Below are 25,961 nucleotides of genomic sequence, written 5' to 3' on the forward strand. Positions count from 1 at the left end.
CTTTGATTTTATTTGGGGTAGAAAATAGTCATAATATCAAACCTATTGCAGGTTGACAATGGTGGACTTTTAATTTTTAATTTGATTGATGGACATTGTGGACACACTATATTGGTGACTCTTGTGAGCTACCTTTAGCATATTTCACTTGTATGCTTTCATGTACAGTGGATTCTGGTTAATTGGATCATCAGTTAATCGGGGCAGCCACTTACTTGGAACGTCCCTTAGAAAGCAAAAACTAATTGAGAAAATATGCTGCTAATTGGACAGAGACAATAGCTGAATGTTTTAACTGGTTACATGCACTAGTACGATTGTTAAACACTAGACCATGCTTAGAGCAAACCATTTTTAAATAACGGCTGTTGCGTGTATTTGTGCTTGAAAAGCAGTGATATTTTATCACTGATAGTGGGTGAGAAATAAGTAGTAAGGCAATTCTGAACTGTTTTCCTCACCACGGTTTCGAGCATTCAGGATCAGAGTTGTCAAGAGTGGCTAGGAGTGAAAATGAAACCATTTCACTAAGTTAGGAACTATGAAGAATTTGAAGGTATCAACAATCATTTTGAATGTTGCAATGAAAATGAAAATTTGGAGGATGCAATTGTCAAAAGCACTGTATGAGGGCTGATTGATAAGTACGTGGCCTAAGGTAGCAGGTGTCAGTTTTAGAAAACCTAGCACATGTAGTTTTCAACATAGTCCTCTCCCGCATTCACACACTTAGTTCAGCGGTCGTGGAGCATACGGATCTTAGACCTCCAGAAAGTGTCCACAGCAGGGGTGATTGATAATTTCGTGGCCTACGGTAGAAGGAGATGAGTTATACAGCTCTCGTTACATGCACATGCAGTTCAACTCTTTGAGTGATTATGCAGAAAGTCTGAAGTTAATAACTCATCAGGGATGATTGATAGGTTCATGACCTCAGGTAGAAGGAGATGAGTTATTAACCAGACTTTCTGCATAATCACTCAAAGAGTTGAACTGCATGTGCATGTAACGAGAGCTGTATAACTCATCTCCTTCTACCGTAGGCCACGAAATTATCAATCACCCCTGCTGTGGACACTTTCTGGAGGTCTAAGATCCGTATGCTCCACGACCGCTGAACTAAGTGTGTGAATGCGGGAGAGGACTATGTTGAAAACTACATGTGCTAGGTTTTCTAAAATTGACTTCTTCTACCTTGGGTCACAACTTATCAATCACCTCTCATATGAAGGCAGTGCATTATTTGCACTAGGGGCTTGCACTGATTTTGTACGTTGGCCTTCATCTATCATGAGATTGAGTTTAGGAGCCAGAGGTAATGTTGCAGCTATATAGGACTCTGGTCAGACCCCACTTGGAGTACTGTGCTCAGTTCTGGTTGCCTCTCTATAGGAAGGATGTGGAAAACACAGAAAGGGTGCAGAGGAGATTTACAAGGATGTTGCCTGGATTGGGGAGCGTGCCTTATGAGAAAAGGTTGAGTGAACATGGCCCTTTTTCCTTGGAGTAACAGAGATGAGAGGTGACTTGATAGAGGTGTATAAGATGATGAGAGGCATTGATCGTGTGGATAGTCAGCGGCTTTTTTCCAGGTCTGAAATGGCTAGCACGAGAGGAAACAGTTTTAAGGCGCTTGGAAGTAGGTACAGATGAGATGTCAAGGGTAAATTTTTAATGCAGAGAGTGGAATGGGCTGCCTGTGACGGTGGTGGAGGCAGATAAGACAGCAGGTCACCTTTGGGCAAGGTGTAGCATCTACTTAGCCCCCACCCCCCAACACTGCCTATCAGGGTCTCATGAAGCCATGGTGGATGGTCGTATGAGTAGTTGGTACATATCACAGATCCTGGCCATGTGACCAGGATCCTGCATCAAGGATTCATTATAATTACATCCCTCCACTTTCAATTTTCAACAGTATTTTCTCTTCCTTATCTCTATGTATCCACTTACAAAATTGACAGCCTCAATTCCTACCACTTTTTATTACAGAGGAGGCCCATTAGTCCGTGGCTGGCTCCCAGCACAGCATTTGTTCAGACACATTTCTACCACCTCAACCCCACCTCCTTATTTTCCTATAACACTGTGACCTTCTGCCAAATTCCTTTCATTTTGCTGCTTGTCTACTTTAGAAGTAGTTTTGTCATAAGACCATACGATAGAGGAGCAGAATTAGGCCATTCGGCCCATCAAGTCTGCTCTGTCAATTCATCATTGCTGATCCAATTTTCCTCACAACCCCAGTCTCCTACCTTCTTCCCTTCATGCCTTGACCAATCTATGAACCCCTGCATTAACTATACTTAAAGACTTGGCCTCCATAGCTGCCTGGGGCAAAGATTTCCACAGATTTCACCATTTTCTGGCTAAAGAAATTGCTCCTCATCTCCATTCTGAAAGAATACCCCTCTATTCTGAGGCTGTGTCCTCTGGTCTTAGAAACATCTCTTCACATCCAGTCTATCGAGGCCTTTCACCATTTAATAGGTTTCACTGAGGTTACCCCTCATTCATCTGAATTCCAGTGAATACAGGTCCAGAGCCATCAAACACTCTTCATATGACAAGCCATTTAATCCTGGAATCATTTTTGTGAACCTCCTTTGAACCCTCTCCAATTTCAGTACTTCCTTTCTAAGATAAGTGGCCCAGAACTGCTCACAATACTCTGAGTGAGGCCTCACCAGAGCTTTATAAAGTCTCAACATGACATCCTTGATTTTGATCATCATCAGTATCAGAAGCAGGTTTAATATCACTGACATATGTCATGAAATTTGTTATGTGACAGCTGTACATTGTAATACATAATAATAAAAACTGTGAATTACCTGTATGTTAAATAAGTAATGCAAAAATAGTGAGGTTGTGTTCATGGGTTCAGTGTCCATTCAGAAATCTGATGGCGCGGGGGGTGGGGGGGGGGGGAAGAAGCTGTTGCTGAATCGCTGAGTGTGTGCCTTCAGGCTTCTATACTTCCTTCCTGATGGTAGCAATGAGAAGAGGGTATGTGCTGGGTGACAGGGGTCTTTATTAAAGGATGCCACCTTTCTGAGGCATCGTTCCTTGAAGATGTCCTGAATGCTGGGAAGGCTAGTGTCCATGATGGAGCTGACTGAATTTACAACTCAGTATGTATCATGTTGTATGATGTGGGCAATCCTGGCCATGACCCTGATTATTCTTGGCAAATCCACCACCCACAACCTGTTCTTATGGCTTCACATGACACTGATAGGGCTGGGGTCCTGCAGTGGCTGAGCAGGTGCTACACCCTGCCCAAGGGTGACCTGCTGGCTAGTGGAGGGAAAGAGTGCCTTACACCTCCTTTGGCAGAGATCTATCTCCACCCCACTGAAGCTTTGTTTCTGTAGTAAAATTTCCCCACAGACCCCGAGAGGGGTGGGAGGTAGTAGAGGGTGTGGATAAGTGGTGGAGAATCCCTAGTTTGGAGGATTTATTGTGAATTCGTTAATCTTCATCTTTGTTTGATTAGTCAGAAAGGGATGAATGAAAAAGAGTTTTTAACCCATTAAAAACGTATTTTTCCCACTGAACCACAAGTAGTTTGTCAGGCACTCCAAAATTTTCCTAATCATTCCAAAGAGGCTAAAGAGGCAATGCCAATAAAATCCAAAAGATTCAAAGTACATTTATTATCAAAGTATATGTGCAGCATACAACCCTGAGATTGGTCTTCCCACAGAGACCCATAAAACCCATTCAAAGAGAAACATCAATCCTCCTCAACACACAAAAAAGTTGCGTAAATGGCAACAAAAAAAAGAACAAAAAATGCAGAATATAAAACACAAAATTGAAAGAGTCCAGGCATATTCAGTTCAGCGTATTATTTGCAGGCCACTCTGATCCAAAATCGCCCAAAAGGAGTGACCAGAAACCAGATACACATTATAACGTGAACTACAGAGTCCAACCCACAACCTGCGTCAATTAGACAATGAGAAGCATTTTTAAAATCTAATGATGCAGAAGTGCATGCTAGGATGAGGTGGGACACATCATCAGTATGGGGTCATTGGGTATTTCAGGTCTTTCAACATCAGACGCCTTCTCCCAGGCAACCCAGCCAGAGCTGATCAGGCCCCAGGCTTGTGTCCCGGGAGCATTGGTCCACCAGTCGTACCTCTTGATCCATAGCCATCTGCAGGCTCGCTCAGTAGCGTTTGCGACAGTCCTATGGTTCCTCTCTTTGCAGCCAAGGAAAAAATAGGTTCTTGAGAGTGAGCAGCCAGCAAAACCTTTGCACCCCACCTCTATAGGCTCACAACATTCCCTCCACCCCTGTTTCTGGCATTGCTAACTTGGATAACTGAAGCACAAGACCCCATGGATTCAGTTGATAAAATTCCAGTTGATCTACTTACTGTCCCTGAAAGTTAGCCTAACCTCCCTGACACACGTTTGTTTCCTATTCAGATACTGCTCTTATCTTTAGATGACCGATGGCCAGATTTCTGCTGGTGTCAGATATCTGCACATTCAGCTTGGTTTTTGTATTGTTCTTACAACAGAGCATTCAGTTTCCATTAGATCCCTCCCTAAAATGATATTGCAAAGCCCACCACTGAGCGGCTCACGTATAACAGGAAGTTTTGTTTTTGCCACAGATATTACCACATGTTGGGAGGAGAATAGGTTAAAGGTGAAGGGTGAAATGTTTAAGGGGAACTTCTTCAGAGGGAGGTGAGAGTGTGGAACGAAATACCAGTGGAAGCAGTGGATGCATATCCACTGCATATCGACAGCAGGTGGACCAACTGGCGCTCTGGTGCAGTCGGAACAATCTGGAGCTGACACGCTCAAGACGAAGGAGATGATAGTGGATTTTAGGAGACATCCCCCCGTTATGTCCCCCCTCACAGTCCTCGGCAGCCCTGTGTCCACCGTGGAGAACTTCAGGTTCCTGGGAACCACCATCTCTCAGGATATGAAGTGGGAGCAGAACATCAGCTTCATCCTGAAGAAGGCCCAGCAGCGGATGTACTTCCTGCGGCTCTTGAGGAAATATGGTCTGCCTCAGGTATTGCTGCTGCAGTTCTATACTGCAGTCATTGAGTCTGTCCTGTGCACCTCCATCACTGTGTGGTTTGGAGCCGCCACCAAGCAGGATAGAACCAGACTACAGCGCACAGTGAGGACTGCCAAGCGCATCATTGGAGCCTCCCTGCCCTCTATTGTGGACCTGTACTCTTCCAGGTTGAAGAAGAGGGCGGGGAACATCATAAAGGACTCCTTCCATCCTGCGCACGGACTGTTTGAACTGCTTCCGTCTGGTAGGCGCTTCAGATTCCTCCAGACTAAGACTAATAGGCACTGGAGAAGTTTTTTCCCTACTGCGGTCACTTTGCTGAACAGTTAACTGCCGGTTAACTGTCGGCTAACTATTACTTGGATTGCACTACTTGTATGTATAATCTATATTTTTTATTTATATTTATCATTATTATTGTTATGAGCAGAGAGACAACATCTGCCGGAAGTAAATTCCTTGTATGTGCACAGGTACTTGGCGATTAAAGTCTGATTCTGATGCAGGTTCAATTGCAACATTTTAAGAGAAGTTTGGATAGGTACGTGGATGGGAGGGTTATGAGGGCTACGGTCCAGGTACAAGACGATGGGAATAGGCAGATTAATAGTTCAGCATGGATTAGATAGGCTTGACAGCTTGTTTCTCTGCTCTAGTGCTCTATGATTCTATGTTAACTCTATGTTCTCTATGTTCTTTATGTTTACTCCAACTTAGGACTTCTTGCAGTTCTAATGATGTTATTCGGTTACATAAAACCTGCAAAGTCAACTCCTCTCCAACCAGTCTGTGACATCCGGGTCCTGGACAATTACATTAGAGAAGCAAAGAATGCTGCAAATACAGCGGTAGGCCATTATGTGAATTTCTGTGGCATAACGCAGTGTTTCATTTATGCTTGAGACTGACCATTGTCCTCAACAATAGATTAATACGAGACACTTCCGAAATTGGAGAGACGTAGCATCTGATTAATTTTTATATTTCTTAATAGACATTTTAATGTCTCGGTAAAACTTTGAAAGTTCCTTTCCAAGTTGGAGATACCATAATAGGGGAAAGTTGAGGCTGAGGGTGGGGTGGGTGGGGGTGGTGGTATACCTACAATTGACAACAGTTCTTTTTACGTGCAGGGAAAAATAAAAGCCTGTACGTACTGTTCTCAATCTATTTAATAACAATAATAGTTAAGTTTCTGTACTAGCAATTTAAGGGCCTGCACTACAAACCCGGCAAACGTACATTGTCACCGTCCATCTGATCATGAATATTATTTTGGGAAGAAAATGTACCATGAATAAACTTGCCTTAGGCTTCCAGCTGGTTACAGGTATTAAATATAACTGACATTCTGATGACAAACTCTGGCTTGGTTCTTAACTGCTCTCAGAAATAGGCAAAATAATATATATATATATTTTTTAAAAAGCTATAATACTAGAAATTAATGATCTTAGAAGAAAAACAAGAGAGAAAAGATCAAAATATACCCAACCCAACTCCAATAATATTTAATGCTTTATATGATGCATTAATCAAAACAACAAAGTTTAACTTGGGATAATAGGGCAATGTTTCCGACCTGGTGAGTCTGCTTCAAAAGACTCAAGAACCCTGTAGAGAACTGTCGTTTATCCTCCCATGAGCTCTTCTACTACAAGTTGTGAAAAATTTGTGAATATCCTGGAGAAATTGCATAATCGGTGATGGGTCAAAGTTGATATACCGTAGATGACTGTATAACTCACATTCTGTTGATGACAATTTTTAAGGGATTTTTTTAATATATAGGGTAGTAACTAATTTTTAAATCATATTCATTTGTGCATTCTATAAAATTAGATCTGGGTCATTGTCTTTATCCCAAGATTCAAAGTTCAAAAGTGTACTTATTATCAAATTACATATATATCACCATATACAACCATGAGAGTCAGTCAGTCCCAAAGTACGTACCTTTCCTCTAACTAGAGACGTGAAAAAAATTACTTTAGCTTTTGCTGATGGGTGTCAATCAATCATATATACCGATATAATTTCATATCTCTTGATAGTGTGATTTGTTTTAGCAGTGTCATTGATGTTCATGAATCAGGAAGCCTCCATGATCCATTCCCCATCGTCCGAGTCTGCTAACCTGCCTCACTTCACCTCAGGAGATCAGACAGGTTTCTATTGCCATTAGGAAGTGAATGCCAGGTGAAAATAAGGTTTAGTTTGCATCACACTCTCTCACTAAAGAATCAAAATGGCCTATAAAACTTCACCTAGTCATAGAACACTCCAGCACAGAAACAAGCCCTTCAGCCCAGTTATTATTATGCCTAGTTCCATCAACTTGCACCTGGATCATAACCCTCTATACTCTTCACATCTATATACTTGCTCAAATTTCTCAAATGCTGAAATTGAACTTCCGTCCATCATTTCCATTGGCAGTTCTTTCCACACTCGTACCACCCTCTGAGTGAAGAAGTTTCCCCTCATGTTCCCCTTAAACATTTCACCTTTCACCCTTAACCCATGACCACTAGTTTTAGCCTCACACGACCTCGGGAAAAAGTTTACATTTACTCTATCTATACCCCTCAATTTTGTATACCTTTATCAAATCACCCCTCATTCTCTTATGCTGCACAGAATAAAGTCCTAACCTATTCAATCTTTTCCCCTATAACTCAGGTACACAAATTCTGGCAACACCCTTGTAAATTTCTCTGTACTCTTTCAATCTTAATATCTTTCCTGTAGTTAAGTGGCCAGAACTGCAAACAGTATTACAAATTAGGCCTCATCAACATCTTACACAATTTCCAACATAACATCTCAACCACTGTACTCCATTCTTTGATTTATGAAGGTCAATGTGCCAAAAGCTCTCTTTACAATCCTATCTACCCGTGATGCCACTTTAAAAGAATTATGGATTTGTGTTCCCAGATTCCCCAGTTCTACTGCACACCATATAAGTCTTAACATAGTTTGTCCTCACAACTATTTCGGGCAGAGAGTCAAAGGACAGTGGATGTGAATAGAATGCCGGGGAGAGGAATTTAGGATGGGGCTTCATGTGTTATGGCCCTGATAATATCCAGTGGAGGGTGAGTAAGTGCAACTATGACGCATCCTCCTAGAACTAAGTGACAGCATACTGGGGAATATTGTAAGTAATGCCAGGCTTCCCAGAAATTCCAGTTGCTGACACGAGGCATGATGACCTAGAATGAGTCTCAGTTCCCTGTTCTAATGATAGCCATTCTGAAAGAGGGACAGGTTACCTCTAACTAGGAAACAGAGATGGCAAGCTTCCCTCGAGGGCCGCACCACCCGTGCTCTTTTCTCATCAGTTAGAAGGTACAAGAGCCTCAGGACTCGCATCACCAGGTTCAAGAACAGTTACTGTTCTCAACCAAAAGCGGATAACTACACTCACTTGCCCATCCATTGAGCTTGTTCCCACAACCAATGATCTCACTTTAAGGACTCTTTTAACTCAATATCTCCTGTTCTCGTTATTTATTACTATTTATTTATATATGTATTTGCACAGTTTGTTGCCTTCTGCACTCTGGTTGATCTTCCAATGATCCAGTTTATAGTTACTATTCTATAGATTTACTGAGTAAATATGCCTGCAGGAAAATGAATCTCAGTGTTGTATATAGTCTGATAATAAAATTTATTTTGAACTTTGAACCCAGTCTGGTTATTGGTCTTCTTATTGGACCCACTGCCCACCTCTCTCTGCTCTCCAGGCTGTACAGTAATGGTATAAGTGACGTAGGCAGGAAGAGCTCGAGAGGGGACAGTCATCACGCAACCACATTGCATCGCCTTATTTTGAACATGCCCCATCAATAAGGGACTCTAGTTATCATTTCACACCGTCAGTGGGCCTGTAGTCAGATTCCACTTCCCACTATTTCTGTAAATGCCTAACTTGGTGTTTGTGAAAGCAGTTAGCACCTCTGTTAAAAAAGCAGAGAGTGGAATTTCACACCAGTATGTTAAGTGTTTGGTTGATAACATGCCTTACTGTCACCAGCAGCCTGCAATGATTTTTGAAACAGCAGGCTAGTGCTGACTAATTCTTTTAGATGTGTATAGCGGATTACCACCAAATAGATCAGTTTTACCCCTGTTGGCACTTAAATGATGGATGTAGTACCTTTGTAGCAGCTCTCCATCAATCCATCTGTTACTGCAACGCCACATTAACTTCTCTCACCCCAGACCCCTTGTGGTCTGTCTCTTCTTAAGGAGATTTGGTACATCACGTAAAACACAGATTTCTACAGATTGCCTTGGAGAGCATTCTAACCGGATGCATCAGCGTCTGGTATGGGGGGGGGGGGGGAGCTACTGCAAAGATCAAAGTAAGCTGCAGAGAGTTGTAAACTTAGGCAGCTCCATCATGGGCACTAGCTTCTGTAGCATCCAGGACATCTTCAAGGAGCGTTGCCTCAAAAAGGCAGCATCCAGCTTTAAGGACCCCCATCACCCAGGATATACCCTCTTCTCATTGCTACCATCAGGAAGGAGGTACAGAAGCCTGAAGGCACACACTCAAAATTGTTCAACTTCTTCCCCTCTGCCATCTGAATGGACATTGACCCCATGAATGCTACCTCACTACTTTTTTATTTCTATTTTTGCACTACTTATTTAATTTAACTATTTAATATGTATATACTTACTGTATTTCAGTTTTTCTCTTTTCTATTACTATGCATTACATTGTACTACTGCTGCAAAGTTAGCAAATTTCACGATATATGCCAGTGATATTAAGCCTGATTCTGATGACATTCTGAATTACACTTCCCTTTACTGGCTTCTCTGAAGCTACCCAGAATGTCTTCTTGCCCATGCTGAGGTCCAGATTTCCATCAGCCTTATCCTTATCTGGTTTCTTGTTTCCTGTTCCCACTCAAGTCTTTGTGGAGTCTTAAAGATGCTGGAAATCCAGAGCAACACATATAACATGATGGAGGAACTTGGCGGGACAGGCAGCATCCATGGAAAGGAATAAGCAATAGATGTTTCATAGGATATATAGGAGCAGAATTAGGCTAACTGGCCTATAGAGTCTGCTCTAACATTTGATCATGGCTGATCCATTTCCATCTCAGCCCCAATCTCCTGCCCTAATCCCCTGTATCTGTCATGCCCTGAAGCATTAAGAATCTATTAACCTATTCCTTAAATATACCCAATGACTTGGCCTCCACGGCTGCCTGGGCAATGAATTCCACAGCTTCACCCTCTCTGGCTAAAGAAATTCTTCTTCATCTCCCTTCTGAATGGATGTCCCTCTATTCTGAGGCTGTGACCTCTGGTCTTAGACTGACAAAAGTTCTCCTGAAGTGTTGACTGCCGAGTTTCTCCAGAATTACGTGCGTTTATTCGCCTCTACCACCCCCCCCACCCCACCTTCGCACCAAAAACCTCTGAACCCCTCTTGCATTCCTCCAAATTCAGCTTGCATCTCTGTGTCACGCTTTGGATCTCCTTTGCTCTGCATTTCCTACACATCAGTCTGTCATCCACTTTGAATATAAGAAGGATGAATCAAGTGTTAACACACAAAATGTTGTAATAACTCAACAGGTCAGGCAGCATTTACAAAGAGAAATAAAGTGTTCACATTAGTGTTCTCTTATTAGTACTCAAATAGGATTTGTGGAGGAGGAGAGGAATGGGATGTGTATTAATCACTAAACGTTCTTCCTTAAGCACGCAAACTGATGAAGATGACTGATGGAATAGGTATTTTGCTTGTATACTTTTGGGTGGCAGGATGCAGATATGTCTCTACCAAAGGAGGTGTAAGGCATTCCTTCCCTCTGCTAGTCCGATGGTCACCTTTGGGCAAGGTGTAGCACCTGTTCCACCCCCCCAATCAGGGTCATGTGAAGTAATGGGAGTGGGTGGTGAATGGTCGTATGAGCAGCTGGTGCATATCGCAAGACCTGGCCTGTTTGCTTGTTTATTTATTTATTTATTGGTGTACAGTGCAGAATAGGCCCTTCTGGCCCTTTGAATCGTGCCACCCAGCAATCCCCCCAATTTAAACCGTCTAATTACAATGATCAATTAATCTACCAACCGGTACACCTTTAGAATGTGGGAGGAAACTGGAGCACCCAGAGAAACCCACGTGTTCACAGGGAGAATGCACAAGCTTCTTGTAGGTAGCAGCGGGAACTGAACCCGCGTCACTGGTAATGTAAAGTGTTGTGCTAATCACTGTGCCACCCTGTGACCACTGATGCCAGGCAGACAATCTCTGAAGAGTATTGATAATGGTTGGGGTCACCCATCTTGTAAAGACACTGCCCAGAAGAAGGCAATGGCAAACCACTTGTGTAGAAAAATTTGCCATGGACAATTGTGGTTACAGACCATGATCGCTTGCATCATATGACATGGCACATAATGATGATGATTAAAGGGAAGATTATACTGTATTTATATTGAGCCTGCCTGGATTATTCCAGCTATTTATAGTATGCACTCATGGGATTAGGTGTAGTCCAGATACACCAGTTAGTAGCAGGGTTTAAATAGTTAGATTAAGATGACAGGTTACATCTTCAATAGATTAGATGCAATCCAGAAGCACTGGATTGATAGCAAGGCTTAAGCAGTTAGGTAAAGATGACAGGTTCCATCAGTTTATCTGGTATTCCTTCAAGATTAGAGGAATGAGGCTGTTAAACATAAAGGTGGGTGGACAGGAGAGTTGAGTCAAAAGCCACAAAGAGGACATAGGAAAGGATTTGAGCCAGTAGATTCAGAATAAAGGGGTATAAGATTAGAGCTGGGATATTCGTAGAGCACTACAGCACAACAGGCCCTTCAGCCCATCTATTCCATAGGAATTCCAAAGAAGGGACGTGCAAATCTGATATGCACTGCCTACTGACATCCCCTGCCCCCCCCCCCAGTTCCACAGGTAATGCCACCAGGAGTCTGGGATGGTAAATTAAACTTCCAGGGTTTATAGTGATTTTGTTTCATAATGAGGAATGTCAGAGGTTAGAGAAATAGATTTGAGCACAGACGAGTATGTGTCACCAAGAGGACGTGGCCACAGTCATCATGAGGAAATAGTGAGGATGGATTGGGCACCTGATGAGAAAAGAGACCCACTCTGTCATCAAGACAGCACTTTATGGGATCCCTGAAGGGCAGAGGAAACACGGGAGACCAAAGGCAACTTGGCACCGTACTGTAGAGGTAAACATGAGGTCCCTGAACCATACTTGGGGCACAATACAGAAGATGGCCAAGGACAGACAGAGATGGAGAACCTTCATTGTTGCCCTAAACGCTAGTGGTATAACAGACAGTAACAATCTAACAGATGAGCCAAGGTTTAAATAATTGTGGAAGAGGCTCGTGAAGCTGAGCAGATTACTCCGGCACATCTAAAACTCTACCACCCACCTACCACAATCCCCTTCTCTGCTCAGTTTCAGTTCCCTTTTGCTGCTCCATAAAGTACCTTGAAATGCCATTCTGCATGGTAGAGGTTACATAAAAACCTGCTCTGATGCCCTAGGAAAAGGCTGGGAAGTTTATTACCCTGCGTGGGACAATAGATGTAGTTTAGCATTGCAAAGTAACCCCCCTCCAAGTAACAAGTGGGCTACAAATTGTGTGAAATGTGCCAACTCTGGCCCTTTCTCTCTGCTGCTACTAACCACCTCTCTTGCCTATTGGTCAACTTGTTGTAGTCGACAATTAGTCAAGGAAGAACTGTTTATTTTGTAGCACAAAACCATTGAAAGCAAATCCATTCACTTCTTTGGAGAATTAAACAGAACATCATGTAAAATTAGCATCTAATTTGCCATTGTCCACTTGCTGTTGTTGCCATATAGTGAGTTTGTTCTCTGTATATGTGTAAAGATGGCACCAACAATGCCATCCTCTCCAACCTCCAACATTAGCAGGACCTCCAGCTCTGCTAATGATACCAAACCCATCCCCATCTCAATATTTTTGTTCCTTCTGGTTGTAATCTCAGTAGGTAAGGTTCAAAAGGGAAGGAGGTACAGGAGCCTTAGCTTCCCAACCACCAGGATCAGGAAATATCATTATCCTACAACAGTGGTCCCCAACCACTGGGCTGCAAAGCATGTGCTACTGGGCTGCAAGGAAACTATGATTTGGTGGTATGAAGCGATATGAGTCAGCGACCGTGCAGCGGACTCATATCGCTTCATACCGCCAAATCATATCATTTCCTCACGGCCCAGTACCGGTCTGTGACCTGGTGGTTGGGGACCATTGCCCTACAACCGTCAGGCTCCTGAACCAGAGTGGATAACCACAATAGTGAAAGTGGACACACTTTCAAGGACTCAACAATTCATGTTCTCAATATTATTTATTTATTATTATTTCATATTTTTTGCATATTGGTTGTTTTTCAGTCATTATTTATGTGTAAGCTTTTCATTCACTCTATTGTGTTTCTTTGTCCTACTGTGAATGCCCGCACAAATCTCGGGCTGGTAAACGGTGACATATATGTACTTTGAATACTGACCCTTGTCTCATTGTGATGTGTGATTCCATTTAGAAACAGTGTGAGGAGACCTGTGCACTCGCAGGAAATTTCACCCTTCCGAAAACCAGTGTCAGCTACAGAGAATGGGCAGCAAAGGATGTAAGTGTATCCTTTTTCTATGGTTGCACTGATCAGCAAAGAACGAAAGGGTATCTTACCCAGCACCAATCTTTAGCATGTCAACATCAGAGGAATCAAGGAGTATATAAAGAAATAGCAAGGAGGTTGAGTTGAGGTTGAAGGTTAGCCAAGATATTCTTTAATGGCAGAGTAGGGTTGAGTAGCTGAATGGCTGATTGGAAGAAAACAAGACAACTGGAGTAGGACTAGGCCACCAGGCCAGCTCCACCATTCAATTTGGTCGTAGTTTATCTACACCAGGCCTCAATTCCTGCACCCAATTAAGTTACTTGACTTCCTGGAATCTTGATCTTCCAGGGACATTTGAATTTTATTCAGAGAAGTGGAAAGGACACAGATTCAAAATTGTGGACAGAAGGGAAAGGCACATGGGGCAGAAATTACACCCATCCATCTATCCATCTGTTCGTCTGTCCCTCCATCCACCCAACCAATCAACAAAACACCCTACACACACAAAATGCTGGTGGAACACAGCAGGTCAGGCAGCATCTATAGGGAGAAGCACTGTGCTTGTGTGTTGTTTGAATTTCCAGCATCTGCAGATTTCCTCATGTTTGGTCTAACAAAACAACCAACCAACCAGCCAGCCAACCTGTCCTAACAAACTTACACCATCCAGTTACATCCGGGTGAACCAATTAACCTACCAACCCAACTGTCTTTGGAATACAGGAGGAAAATGGAGCACCCAGAGGAAACACTGTAGAATGTTATTCTAGCCACTAGGCCATCATATCACCATTTTGGGGGGGAAAATGGGCCAAAAAGTTCAAAGGAGACATGATAAAAACAGATTGCTGGGATTACTGTATTGAGGGCTGGTATAGTCCTGGTAGGGCAAATAGCCTCCCCTGTATCATGCACTTTTAGCATTCTATTTTAGGAGAGGGAATATAGGCAGCACAGTAATATAGTGGTTAGCACAATGCTTTACAGTACAAGCAACCCGGGTTCAATTCCCACCGCTGCCTATAAGGAGATCGTATGTTCTCCTGTGACCACATAGGTTTCTTCTGAATGCTCTGATTTTCTCCCACAGGCTAAAGATGTACTGGTTGGTAAGTTAATAGGTCACTGTAAATTGTCTCAAGATTAGCCTAGTATTAAGACCATAGGAGAAAAATTAGGTCATTTAGCCCATCAAGTCTGTTCTCCCATTCAATCATGGCTGATCCTTTTTTCCCCTGCTCAACCCCACTCCCTGTCCTTCTCCCCACAATCTTTGATGCTGTGGCCAATCAAGAACCTATCAGTCTCTGACTTAAATACACCCATGACCTGGCCTCTACTGCTGCCTGTGGTAACAAATTCCACAAATTCACTACACTCTGGCTAAAGAAATTTCTCTGCACCTCTGTTTTAAATGGATGCCCTCTATCCCGAGGCTGTGCCCTCTTGTCCTAGACTCCCCCACCACGGGAAACATTCTTTCCACATCTACTCCGTCTAGGGTTTCAATGAGATTCCCCCCCCCCACCCCATCCTTCTAAATTCCAGTGAGTACAGGCCCAGAGACATCAAACACTCCTCATATAATAATCCTTTCATTCCTGGAATCATCCTTGTGAACCTCTTTTGAACCCCGTCCAATGCCAGCACATCTTTTAGATAAGGAACCCAAAGCTGCTCACAACACTCAAGGTGAGGTCTTACCAGTACCTCATAATGACTTACCATCACATTCCTGCTCTTATATTCTAGACCTCATGAAATGAATGCTAACATTGCATTTGCCTTCCTCAACACCAACTCAACCTGAAAATTAACTTTTAAGGTGTTCTGCACAAGGACTCCCAAAACTATTTGCATCTCAGAGTTTTGGATTTTCTCCCTGTTTAGAAAACAGTCTGCACATTTATTTCTTCTACCAAAATGTATGACCATGCATTTACCAACATTGTATTTCATTTTCCACTTTCTTGATCATTCTCCTTATCTTTCTAAGTCCTTCTGCAATCTTCCTGTTTTCTAAACACCACTTACCTCTCCACCAATCATTGTTTCATCTGAAAACCTGACAACAAAGCCATCTATTCCATCATCTAAACCATTGATATACAGCATAAAAAGAAGCAGTTCCAACACCGACCCCTGTGGATCGCCACTAGTCAACCAGAAAAGGATTTTTTTATTCCCACTCACTGCCTCCTACCAATCAGTCACTGGTCCAACCATATTAGTAGCTTTCCTATAATGCCATGGGCTCTAAACTTGGTAAGCAGCCTCATGTTTGGTACCTTGTCAAAGGCTTTCTGAAAATCCAAATATACAACATCCACCACATCCACTTTATCTATCCTACTTGTAATCTCCCCAAAGAATTCCAACAGGTTCGTCAGGCAAGATTTTCCCTTAAGGAAACCATGCTGACTTTGTCCTATCTTGTGTCTGTGTCACCCTCCATAACCTCATCCTTAACAATTGACTCCAATATCTTCCCAACCACTGAAGTCAGGTTAACTGGTCTATAATTTCCTTTCTGCTGCCTCCCTCCTTTCTTAAAGAGTGGAGTGACATTTGCAATTTTCCAGTCCTCCGGAACCATGCTAGTCCAATGATTCTTGAAAGATCATTACTAATGCCACCACAATCTCTACTGCTACCTCTTTCAGAACCCCAGGGTGCAGTTCATCTGGTCCATGTAATGTATGCACTTTAAGGTCTTTGAGCTTTTCGAGCACCTTCTCCCTTGTAATAGTAACTATGCTCATTTCTCTTCCCTCACACCCTTCAACACCTGGCACACTGCTAGTGTCTTCCATAGTGAAGACTGATGTGAGATATTCATTTGGTTGATTTTCCATCTCCTTGTGTCCCCATTTTTTATTTCTCTGGTCTCATTTTTGATCCATTTTGATATTGTTTGCTAACTTGCTTTCAAATTTTATCTTTTCCCTCCTAATGATTCTTCTAGTTGCTTTCTGTGGGTATTTTAAAAGCTTCCCAATCCCCTATCTTCTCACTAATATTTGCTTTGTTGTGTGCCCTCTCTTTTGCATTTACATTAGCTTTGATTTCCCTTGTCAGCCACTGTTGTACTATTATCCATTTTAATATTTCTTTGTTTTTGGAATAAATCTGTCCTGCACCTTCCTCACTTTTCCCAGAAACTCAAGCCATTGCTGCTGTGCTGTCATCCCTGTTAGAATCTCCTTTCAATTTACTTTTGCCAACTCCTCTCTCATACCACTGTAATTTCCTTTACTCTACTGAAATACAGCTGTCAGACTTTACTTTCACCCGATCAGCTTTCAAGCTGAACTCAATCATATTGTGATTACTGCCTCCTAGGGGTTCTTGTACATTAAGCTCCCTAATCACCTCTGGTTCATTACCGAACACTCAATCCAGTAGAGCTGATTCCCTAGTAGGCTCAACAATAAGCTGCTCTAAAGAGCCATTTCGTAGGCATTAAACCAATTCACTCTCTTGAACCTGATTTTCCCAATCTACCTGCATGTTAAAATCTCCTATGACTATCATAACATTGTTCTTTTGACATGCCTTTTCTATTTCCCATTGTATACTGTAGCCAACATCCCAGTTGCTGTTTGGAGGCCTGTGTATGACTGCCATAAGAGTTCTTTACCCTTGCATTTTCTTAACTGAACTCACAAGGATCCAACCTCTTCCAATTCTATGTCACGTCATGTCACATTTGACGCCATTCTTTATCAGCAAAGCCACACCATCCCCTCTGCCGAAACTCCTATCCCTCTGATACGATGTGTAACCTTGGACATTCAGCTCCCAACTACTACCATCCTTCAGCTATGATTCAGTGATGGCCACAACATCATACCCAACAATCTGTAAAAGTGCAACACGATCATCCACCTTATTTCTTATACTCCATGCATTGAGAAATAACACTGTATTTGCTACCCTTCTTGATTCTGCATCCCTAATGCACTAATATTCACCCTGCTGGCTGCAATTTTGTCCCATCATCTGCCTGCCCTTCCTGACAGTCTGACTACATGCTATCTTTGCTTTTTTACCATCCATCCTGTCCTGAGTCCCTTCACTCTGGTTCCCATCCCCTTGCCAAATTAGTTTAAACCCTCCCCAACAATTGTAACAAATCTGCCTGTGAGCATATTGGTTCTCCTCGAGTTCAGGTATAACCTGTCACTTTTGTATAGGTCATACCTCCCCCAGAAATCCCAATGATCCAGGAACCTGAAGCCCTGTCCCCTGAACCAGCTTCTCAGCCATGCATTTATCTGTCAAGTCACCCTGTTTTTACCCTCACTGGCAATCCAGAAATTGCTACCTTGGAGGTCCTGCTTCTCAGCTTTCTTCCTAGCTCTCCAATTCCTCTCTTCAGGACCTCTTTGCTTTTCTTTCCTATGTCATTGGTACCAAGACATCCTTACCCTGCAAAATGCTGTGGACACGATCTGAGATGTCCCTGACCCTGGCACCTGGGAGGCAGCATACCATCTGGGTATCCCATTCACATCCACAAAATCTCCTGTCTGTTCCTCTGACTATTATGGTGTGGCTCCTCAACCACAGCGGTACAATCTCTGCTATAACAATCTTCATAACCTAATATTTTAATGGTCTTTAACCACAACAACACTTTGAATGTTTTATCAATTTTATTCACCAATAAAAATACATGAATTGCATACATCATGATGCTACCACATGATAAGTGCCTGCCTCCCTCAAAGAACAAATAAAAGGCTGGTATCTCTTGGCTCTCTTACTTACAATTATTTTAATGTTTTGAAGTTACAAATTACAACATATGTGTCCAAGACAAAGAAATGGGCTGGAAAATATAATTGTGGACACTACCACCCCTGCAAAATGCCTTTTCCTAAAATATCCCTCTGGAAGGCACCGTAAAAAAACAAAATCTTTGCACCAATTTAAAAGTATCTTCCCTAAGGCAGTTAATCTGATCTACCATTCTAGTTAACTCCCCCCACCCCCATCTTTTATATCAGTCACCTCACAGAATCACTTTTTACAATGCTACTTACATTGTAGTTGGCGGGGTGGAGTTACTTCTCTACCGGAGGAGGTGTAAGGTGCTCCTTCCCTCTGCTAGCCTTAAGGTCACCCTTGGGCAAGTGTGGCATTTGCTTAGCCCCTGCCCCCCTCCCCCCGATCAGGGTCATGCAAAGCCATGGGAGTATGTGGTGAATGGTTGAATGAGCATCCAGTGCATATCACAAGTCCTGGTTATGTGACCACTGACGCCAGGCAAACAATATCGAAAAAATAGTGATAATGACTGGAGTCACCCATCTGTAAAGACACTGCCCAGAAGAAGGTAATGACAAGCCACTTGTGTAAGAAAAAAATTTGGCAAGAACAATCATGATCATGGAAAGACCATGACCACCCACGACATATGACAAGGCACATAACAAATGAATGATTTACATTGGAAATACACATTAGTATTTATGTAATTATGCACATTTTATTCCATATCCATACTTTAATCTCTAACTTTAATTTTTATATAATTCTTTATTATGATTGTTGAAAGTTGTTTTTTTGTTGCATATCACACCCTGCCCAACACACCTTAACAAATTCTAAAAACATGTAATTGTATAAGGCAAGTAAGGTTGATCATCAAAATAAAAGAAGTTGAATTGTGCTGTGTAGAGATGGGGTAGAGTTTCTGAGGCATGGTGAATAAAACTGATAAAACCATTCAATGTATTGTTGTGGTTAAAGATCATTAAAATGTTAGGTTACAAAAACATTTGATGAAGTTTTTTATAGCAGAGATAGTGCAGCTACAGTTGAGGATGTGTTAGTATCTTGATGACATGCTGGTATGTGGGGGTTGATGGCAGACCTATTTGAGAGATCTCAGTGCCCATTAAAGGCCATGGAGACAAGTAACTGGTCTGAACGTGTTCTAAGCATCATAGATGTGAGGAAAAAATATAGTCAGCCTAATCATAACCACAGAAGGTTCTCAGTTGCTGGAAATCCAGAGAAACAAATACAAGATACTGGACGAACTCAGCAGGTTAGGAAGCATCTATGAAGAGGAATAAACAATGGACGTTTCAGGCCAAGACCCTCCAAAAGGACTGGAAAGGGGGAAGAAGCCAGAATAATTTGGGGGGAGTGGTTTTATAATAAAAAATCAGGTTAACCTTGTTAAGTTTCATTAAAATTTACAAAGGAGTCGAAAAGGCTCATTGAAGTGCATTGTTTATTAAAATATAGTTTCAAATATCACATGGCAAGTAAGGAAAAGTAAGTAAAATATCAGGAATAGGCTTTTGACATGAATTGGAATTGGAATCAGAATTGGATTATTATTGTCATGTGTACCACAATATAGTGAAATACAATGATTTGATCATACAAATCAAATCATTACACAGTGCTTTGAGCTAGAACAGGGTAAAACAATAACAACGCTGAATAAAGTGCAGCAGCTACAGAGAGAGCGCAGTGCAGGTAAACAGTAAGGTGCAAGATCATAATGACGTAGATTGTGAGATCAAGACTCCATTTTATTGCCCTAGCGGGTCTTTCAATAGTTTTGTAACACTGGGGTAGAAGCTGTCCTTGAGCCTGGTGGAATGTCCTTTCAGGCTTTTGTACCTTCTGCCTGATGGGAGAGAGGAGAAGAAAGTATGTCTGGGGTAGGTAGGGTCTTTGATTATGCCAGCTGCTTTTTTTTATTATTAGTTTTTTATACATTTTCTACATAACTACAGATTTTAAAAAAACCCAGATCAAAATGAAGAACATTGACACTGTGCAAAAATAGGCATACAATAACAATATGATACAAAGAAAGATAATTGAAAAAGCACCCAAATTGAAGACAAGTAAAATTAGTATCCTCCCCAAGCCCCACAACACAAAAAAACTCCAGACCAACCACAACACAATATAGAGAATATAAATCAAGACAATCAAACCCCCAAATTGTGAATACACTTAGCAACAGAAGATAATAATGCCTACTACCAAAAAAAAGGAGCTGAAAGCAAGGGACTGAAAAAAAAAATCTTAGTTAAGAGGAAGGTTATGAAAGTACTCAATAAAAGGTCCCCAGACCTTATGGAACTTTAAATCCAAATTAAGAACTGAATAATGAATTTTTTCGAGGTCCAAGCAGGCCATAATATCGTTAAGCCATTGAGCATGCGTGGGCAGGGCAACATCTCTCCATCTAAGGAGGATTAAACATTTAGCCAGGAGAGAGGCAAAAGATAATATTCGACACTTCGTCGAACTCAGATGTAAATCTGTCTCACCCCAGAAACCGAACAAAGCAATTAAAGGGTTTGGTTCTAGGTGGTGATTCAGAATATACAATAACATTATGAAGACATCTTTCCAAAATTTCTCCAAGCTAGGACAAAACCAGTACATATGAATGAGAGAGGCCTTGCCCCTTTTGCATTTATCACAAAGCGGACTAATGTTAGGGTAAAATTGAGATAATTTAGATTTAGACATATGGGCTCTATGAACAATCTTAAACTGTAAAAGGCAATGGCGAGCACAAAGAGAAGTTGAATTAACTGATTTGAGAATCGAGTCCCAAATCTCATCAGATAAGGAGATATTTAAATCCTGCTCCCATGCCATTTTAATTTTATCCACAGGGGCACGTCGTAAGGCTGCTAATTTATCTCGAATAATTGATATTAAACCTTTACCTAGTGGATTAATGGAAAGAAATAAGTCCATAGCATTTTTCTCAGGCATTTCAGGAAAGTTAGGAATTAAAGGAACAATAAAGTGTCTAATTTGGAGATATCTAAAAAAATGAGCATTGGGCAGATTGAACTTAGCAAGAGAGCTGTTGAAAAGAAGCGAAGCGATTATCAATGAAAAGATCTTCAAAATGTCTAATGCTCTTACTATACCAATCATGGAATGCTGAGCCATACGTAGTAGGTAAAAAAAGGTGATTATGTACGACAGGGCTGGAAACGGAAAAACCATGGAAACCATAAAATTTCCTAAACTGAGCCCATATATGCAAAGTGTGTCTAACAAGAGGATTAGCTATTAATCTGGACAAACTACTAGGGAGTGCAGAGCCAAGAAGTGCAGAGATAGATAATTCTTTAGTGGAGCTCAACTCCATTGCCACCCAATTAGGGCACTAGGGTTGGCCATGGAAAAAAGACCAAAAGGTAGCACAACGTACATTGGCTGCCCAATAATATAAACGAAAGTTAGGTAAAGCCATGCCACCCTCTTTTTTAGATTTTTGGAGATAGACTTTATTAATTCTAGAGCGCTTATTCTTCCACAGATATGACAAAATAATAGAGTCTAAGGAATCAAAAAAAGATTTAGGAATAAAAATTGGGATTGATTGAAATAAGTATAAAAGTTTAGGGAGAACATACATTTTAACAACATTAATATGACCTACCAAAGACATAGATAGAGGTGACCATTGTAACAGACTCTGTTTTATAGTATATGAAAGATTGGCAAAATTTTCATGAAAAAGATCTTTAAACTTCCTTGTGACTGTAATCCCAAGATAGGTAAATTGATTATGGACTACTTTAAAAGGGAGATCACGAAATGTTAATTCTTGTGCTTCTTTATTAATTGGGAAAAGTTCACTCTTATGTAAATTAAGTTTATAGCCAGAGAACTGGCTAAACTGATCAAGAAGTGAAAACATTGGCGGTAAGGATGTAGACGGATTTGAAAGAAAAAGTAATAAGTCATCAGCATAAACAGAAACTTTATGCTTAACACCCCCTCTCCAAATCCCTGTCAATTCAGGACAATTTCGAAATGCTATCGCCAGAGATTCTATAGCCAAATCAAAGAGAAAGGGACTTAAAGGGCATCCCTGATGGGTGCCACGTTTGAGGTTAAATAACTGGGATTTCTGAAAATTAGTTAAAACAGAGGCAGTAGGACACAAATACATCAATTTGATCCAAGAGATAAAACTTTGATCGAAGTCAAATTTTTCTAAGACTGCAAAAAGGTAGTTCCACTCTATACGATCAAATGCTTTCTCTGCATCGAGGGAAATAACACATTCAGGAATCCCAGTTGGAGGTGAATATAAAATATTAAATAAATGCCGAATGTTAAAAAAAGGAAGACGGTTTTTAATAAAACCAGTTTGGTCATCAGAAATAATAGAGGGAATAACAGTTTCTAATCTATAAGCCAAAACTTTAGCCAAGATTTTAACATCAACATTAAGCAAAGAAATCGGCCTATACGAGGAACACTCTGTTGGGTCTTTACCCTTTCTTAATAAAAGAATAATAGATGCCTCATTAAAAGAGGGTGGCAATTCACCATAATTGAACGAGTCAGATAATACTGAGAGTAACTGAGGAGAAAGAAGTGAAGAGAATGATTTATAAAATTCTACGGGGAACCCATCAGGTCCAGGAGATTTCCCTGAGGACAGTGCAGAAATTGATGATGATATAGGTGCATTAAGTTTGGCTTTAAAATCAGATGAAAGTGAAGGAATATTCAGATTATTTAAAAAATGATCAACAGAGATATTGTCATTCAAAGATTCAGAGGAATAAAGTCGAGAATAGAAATTTTTAAATGCGTCATTAATTTCTAAGTGATCCGATGTAAAGTCTCCGTTCTCCTTCCGGATCTTTGTAATATGTTGTTTGGCTTTGGAATGACTCAGCTGATTGACTAGAAATTTACCAGATTTGAAACCATGAATGTAAAAGTGACTCTTACTTTAGAGAAGTTGGTGTTCGACAGGTTGAGTAGACAGAAGATTAAATTTAGTTTGAAGTTCTACATGCTTCTTGTATAGTTTGGAATTCTTAGTTTAAGCATACAGTTGATCCAATTCTTTAATCTGGTTAATGAGGTCTAATCGATCTGCACAGGACTTTCTATTAAGATTTGCTGTATAGGAGATTATTTGACCCCTCAGATATGCTTTCATGGCATCCCAGACAATCTGGGATGAACTTCAGGTGATGTGTTGGTGTTAAAATAAAAGGTTATCTGATCCTCAATAAATTTTAGAAAATCATCATCCGATAATAAAGTCGAATCAAACCGCCAGTGTTTATTCCTCTGAGGGAGACCAGGAAAGTTTAAAGAGAGAGTAATTGGGGCATGATCAGAAATCAGTATACTCTGATAATCACAAGAATAGACAAATGGAATGAGTTGGTTATCGAGTAAGAAGTAGTCAATTCTGGTAAAGGTATGGTGAACATGTGAAAAAAAAGAATAATCTCTCTCAGTAGGATGAAGGAAATGCCACATATCAGAGATACTTTAATTAGAGAGAAACGATTGGATAGCTAAGGCAGATTTAGTAGATGGTCTAATAACAGAGGATGATCGATCCAAATTAGGATCTAACCAACAATTGAAGTCACTGCCCAGTATAAGAGAGTATGAGTTTAAGTCTGGTAGTGAGGGAAAAAAATTAACATCATCAAAATTGGGGGCATACAGGTTTGCTAGTACAACTTTAGTATTATATAGTTTACCAGAAACAATAATAAAACAGCCATTTGTATCAGATATCTCATTATGGAGTTCGAAAGGAATATTTGAGTTAATAAGGATGGAGACCCCCCCCCCCCCCTAGCTTTAGCGGCAAAGGATGAATGAAAATGCTGACCCGCCCACTTTGACAAAAGCCGGGAGTTATCAAAACAACGAATATGAGTTTCTTAACGGAAAGCAATGTCAGCTTTGAGTTGTTTAATATGTGAGAGTACCTTCCTTCTTTTAACAGGATGATTCAATCCCTTTACATTCCAGCTCACAAATTTAAGTGTACTAACCATTATCAATTATTAATGCATAGAAGGCAGCAGGCATATAAAAAGTCAAGCAGTACAATAATAGTCTGGTAGCAGAAATGCAAACATAGATTCGTAGAATCAAACCATAAACATGTCCTGAGTAACAAAGGAAAGCAAAAGAATCAGTGAGTGGTGTTAGAACTGGAAAATCCACCCCACCCACGCAACCCGAAACTAGACGGCTACCAAAAAAAGCAGCTAGTTCTACCAAAAAAATTAACCCAAATATGACTTCCAGTTCTGTGTCATTAACAACAGTTCCGTATAAATACTATAGCAAATGGTAACTAGTTTATGCACTAGAAAACATAACTACAAATAGGAACAACTTCTGCAGAAGTATAAAACTTAATACAAAGAAAAGCAGGAGAAAACCAAAACTAACCTACCCGCGAAAAATTATATAACCATATAACCATATAACAATCACAGCACGGAAACAGGCCATCTTGGCCATCCTAGTCCATGCCGAACCCTTAATCTCACCTAGTCCCACCTACCTGCACTCAGCCCATAACCCTCCACTCCTTTCCTGTCCATATACCTATCCAATTTTACCTTAAATGACACAACTGAAATGGCCTCTACTACTTCTACAGGAAGCTCATTCCACACAGCTATCACTCTTTGAGTAAAGAAATACCCCCTCGTGTTTCCCTTAAACTTCTGCCCCCTAACTCTCAAATCATGTCCTCTAGTTTGAATCTCCCCTACTCTCAATGGAAACAGCCTGTTCACGTCAACTCTATCTATCCCTCTCAAAATTTTAAATACCTCGATCAAATCCCCCCTCAACCTTCTACGCTCCAATGAATAGAGACCTAACTTGTTCAACCTTTCTCTGTAACTTAATTGCTGAAACCCAGGTAACATCCTAGTAAATCGTCTCTGCACTCTCTCTAATTTATTGATATCTTTCTATAATTCAGTGACCAGAACTGCACACAATATTCCAAATTTGGCCTTACCAATGCCTTGTACAACTTTCATCCCAACTTCTGTACTCAATGCTTTGATTTATAAAGGCCAGCGTTCCAAAAGCCCTCTTCACCACCCTATCTACATGAGACTCCACTTTCAGGGAACTATGCACAGTTATTCCTAGATCTCTCTGTTCCTCTGCATTCCTCAATGCCCTACCATTTACTCTGTATGTTCTATTTGGATTATTCCTGCCAAAATGTAGAACCTCACACTTCTCAGCATTAAACTCCATCTGCCAACGTTCAGCCCATTCTTCTAACCGGCATAAATCTCCCTGCAAGCTTTGAAAATCCACCTCATTATCCACAACACCTCCTACCTTAGTATCATCGGCATACTTACTAATTCAATTTACCACCCCATCATCCAGATCATTTATGTATAAAGGGGAATAAAGGGG

The 25,961-nt window shown here is 41.1% G+C and overlaps 1 protein-coding gene across 3 annotated transcripts in view; it reads left to right on the forward strand.

The window, feature by feature from the left end:
• LOC132396359 (erythropoietin-like) overlaps nucleotides 1-25,961 on the forward strand; it is a 240,446-nt gene that overhangs the window by 100,496 nt on the left and 113,989 nt on the right. For all 3 annotated transcript variants that reach the window (XR_009512962.1, XM_059973873.1, XM_059973872.1), the window contains 2 exons: nucleotides 5,774-5,904; nucleotides 13,650-13,736. Coding sequence is in view for 2 of the 3 variants with exons in the window: in XM_059973873.1 (XP_059829856.1) it covers nucleotides 5,774-5,904; nucleotides 13,650-13,736 (218 nt within the window). In the remaining variant the exon portion in view is untranslated. The remainder of the gene's footprint in view (nucleotides 1-5,773; nucleotides 5,905-13,649; nucleotides 13,737-25,961) is intronic.

Source organism: Hypanus sabinus, chromosome 7 (assembly GCF_030144855.1).
Source record: "Hypanus sabinus isolate sHypSab1 chromosome 7, sHypSab1.hap1, whole genome shotgun sequence".
NCBI lineage: Eukaryota > Metazoa > Chordata > Chondrichthyes > Myliobatiformes > Dasyatidae > Hypanus > Hypanus sabinus.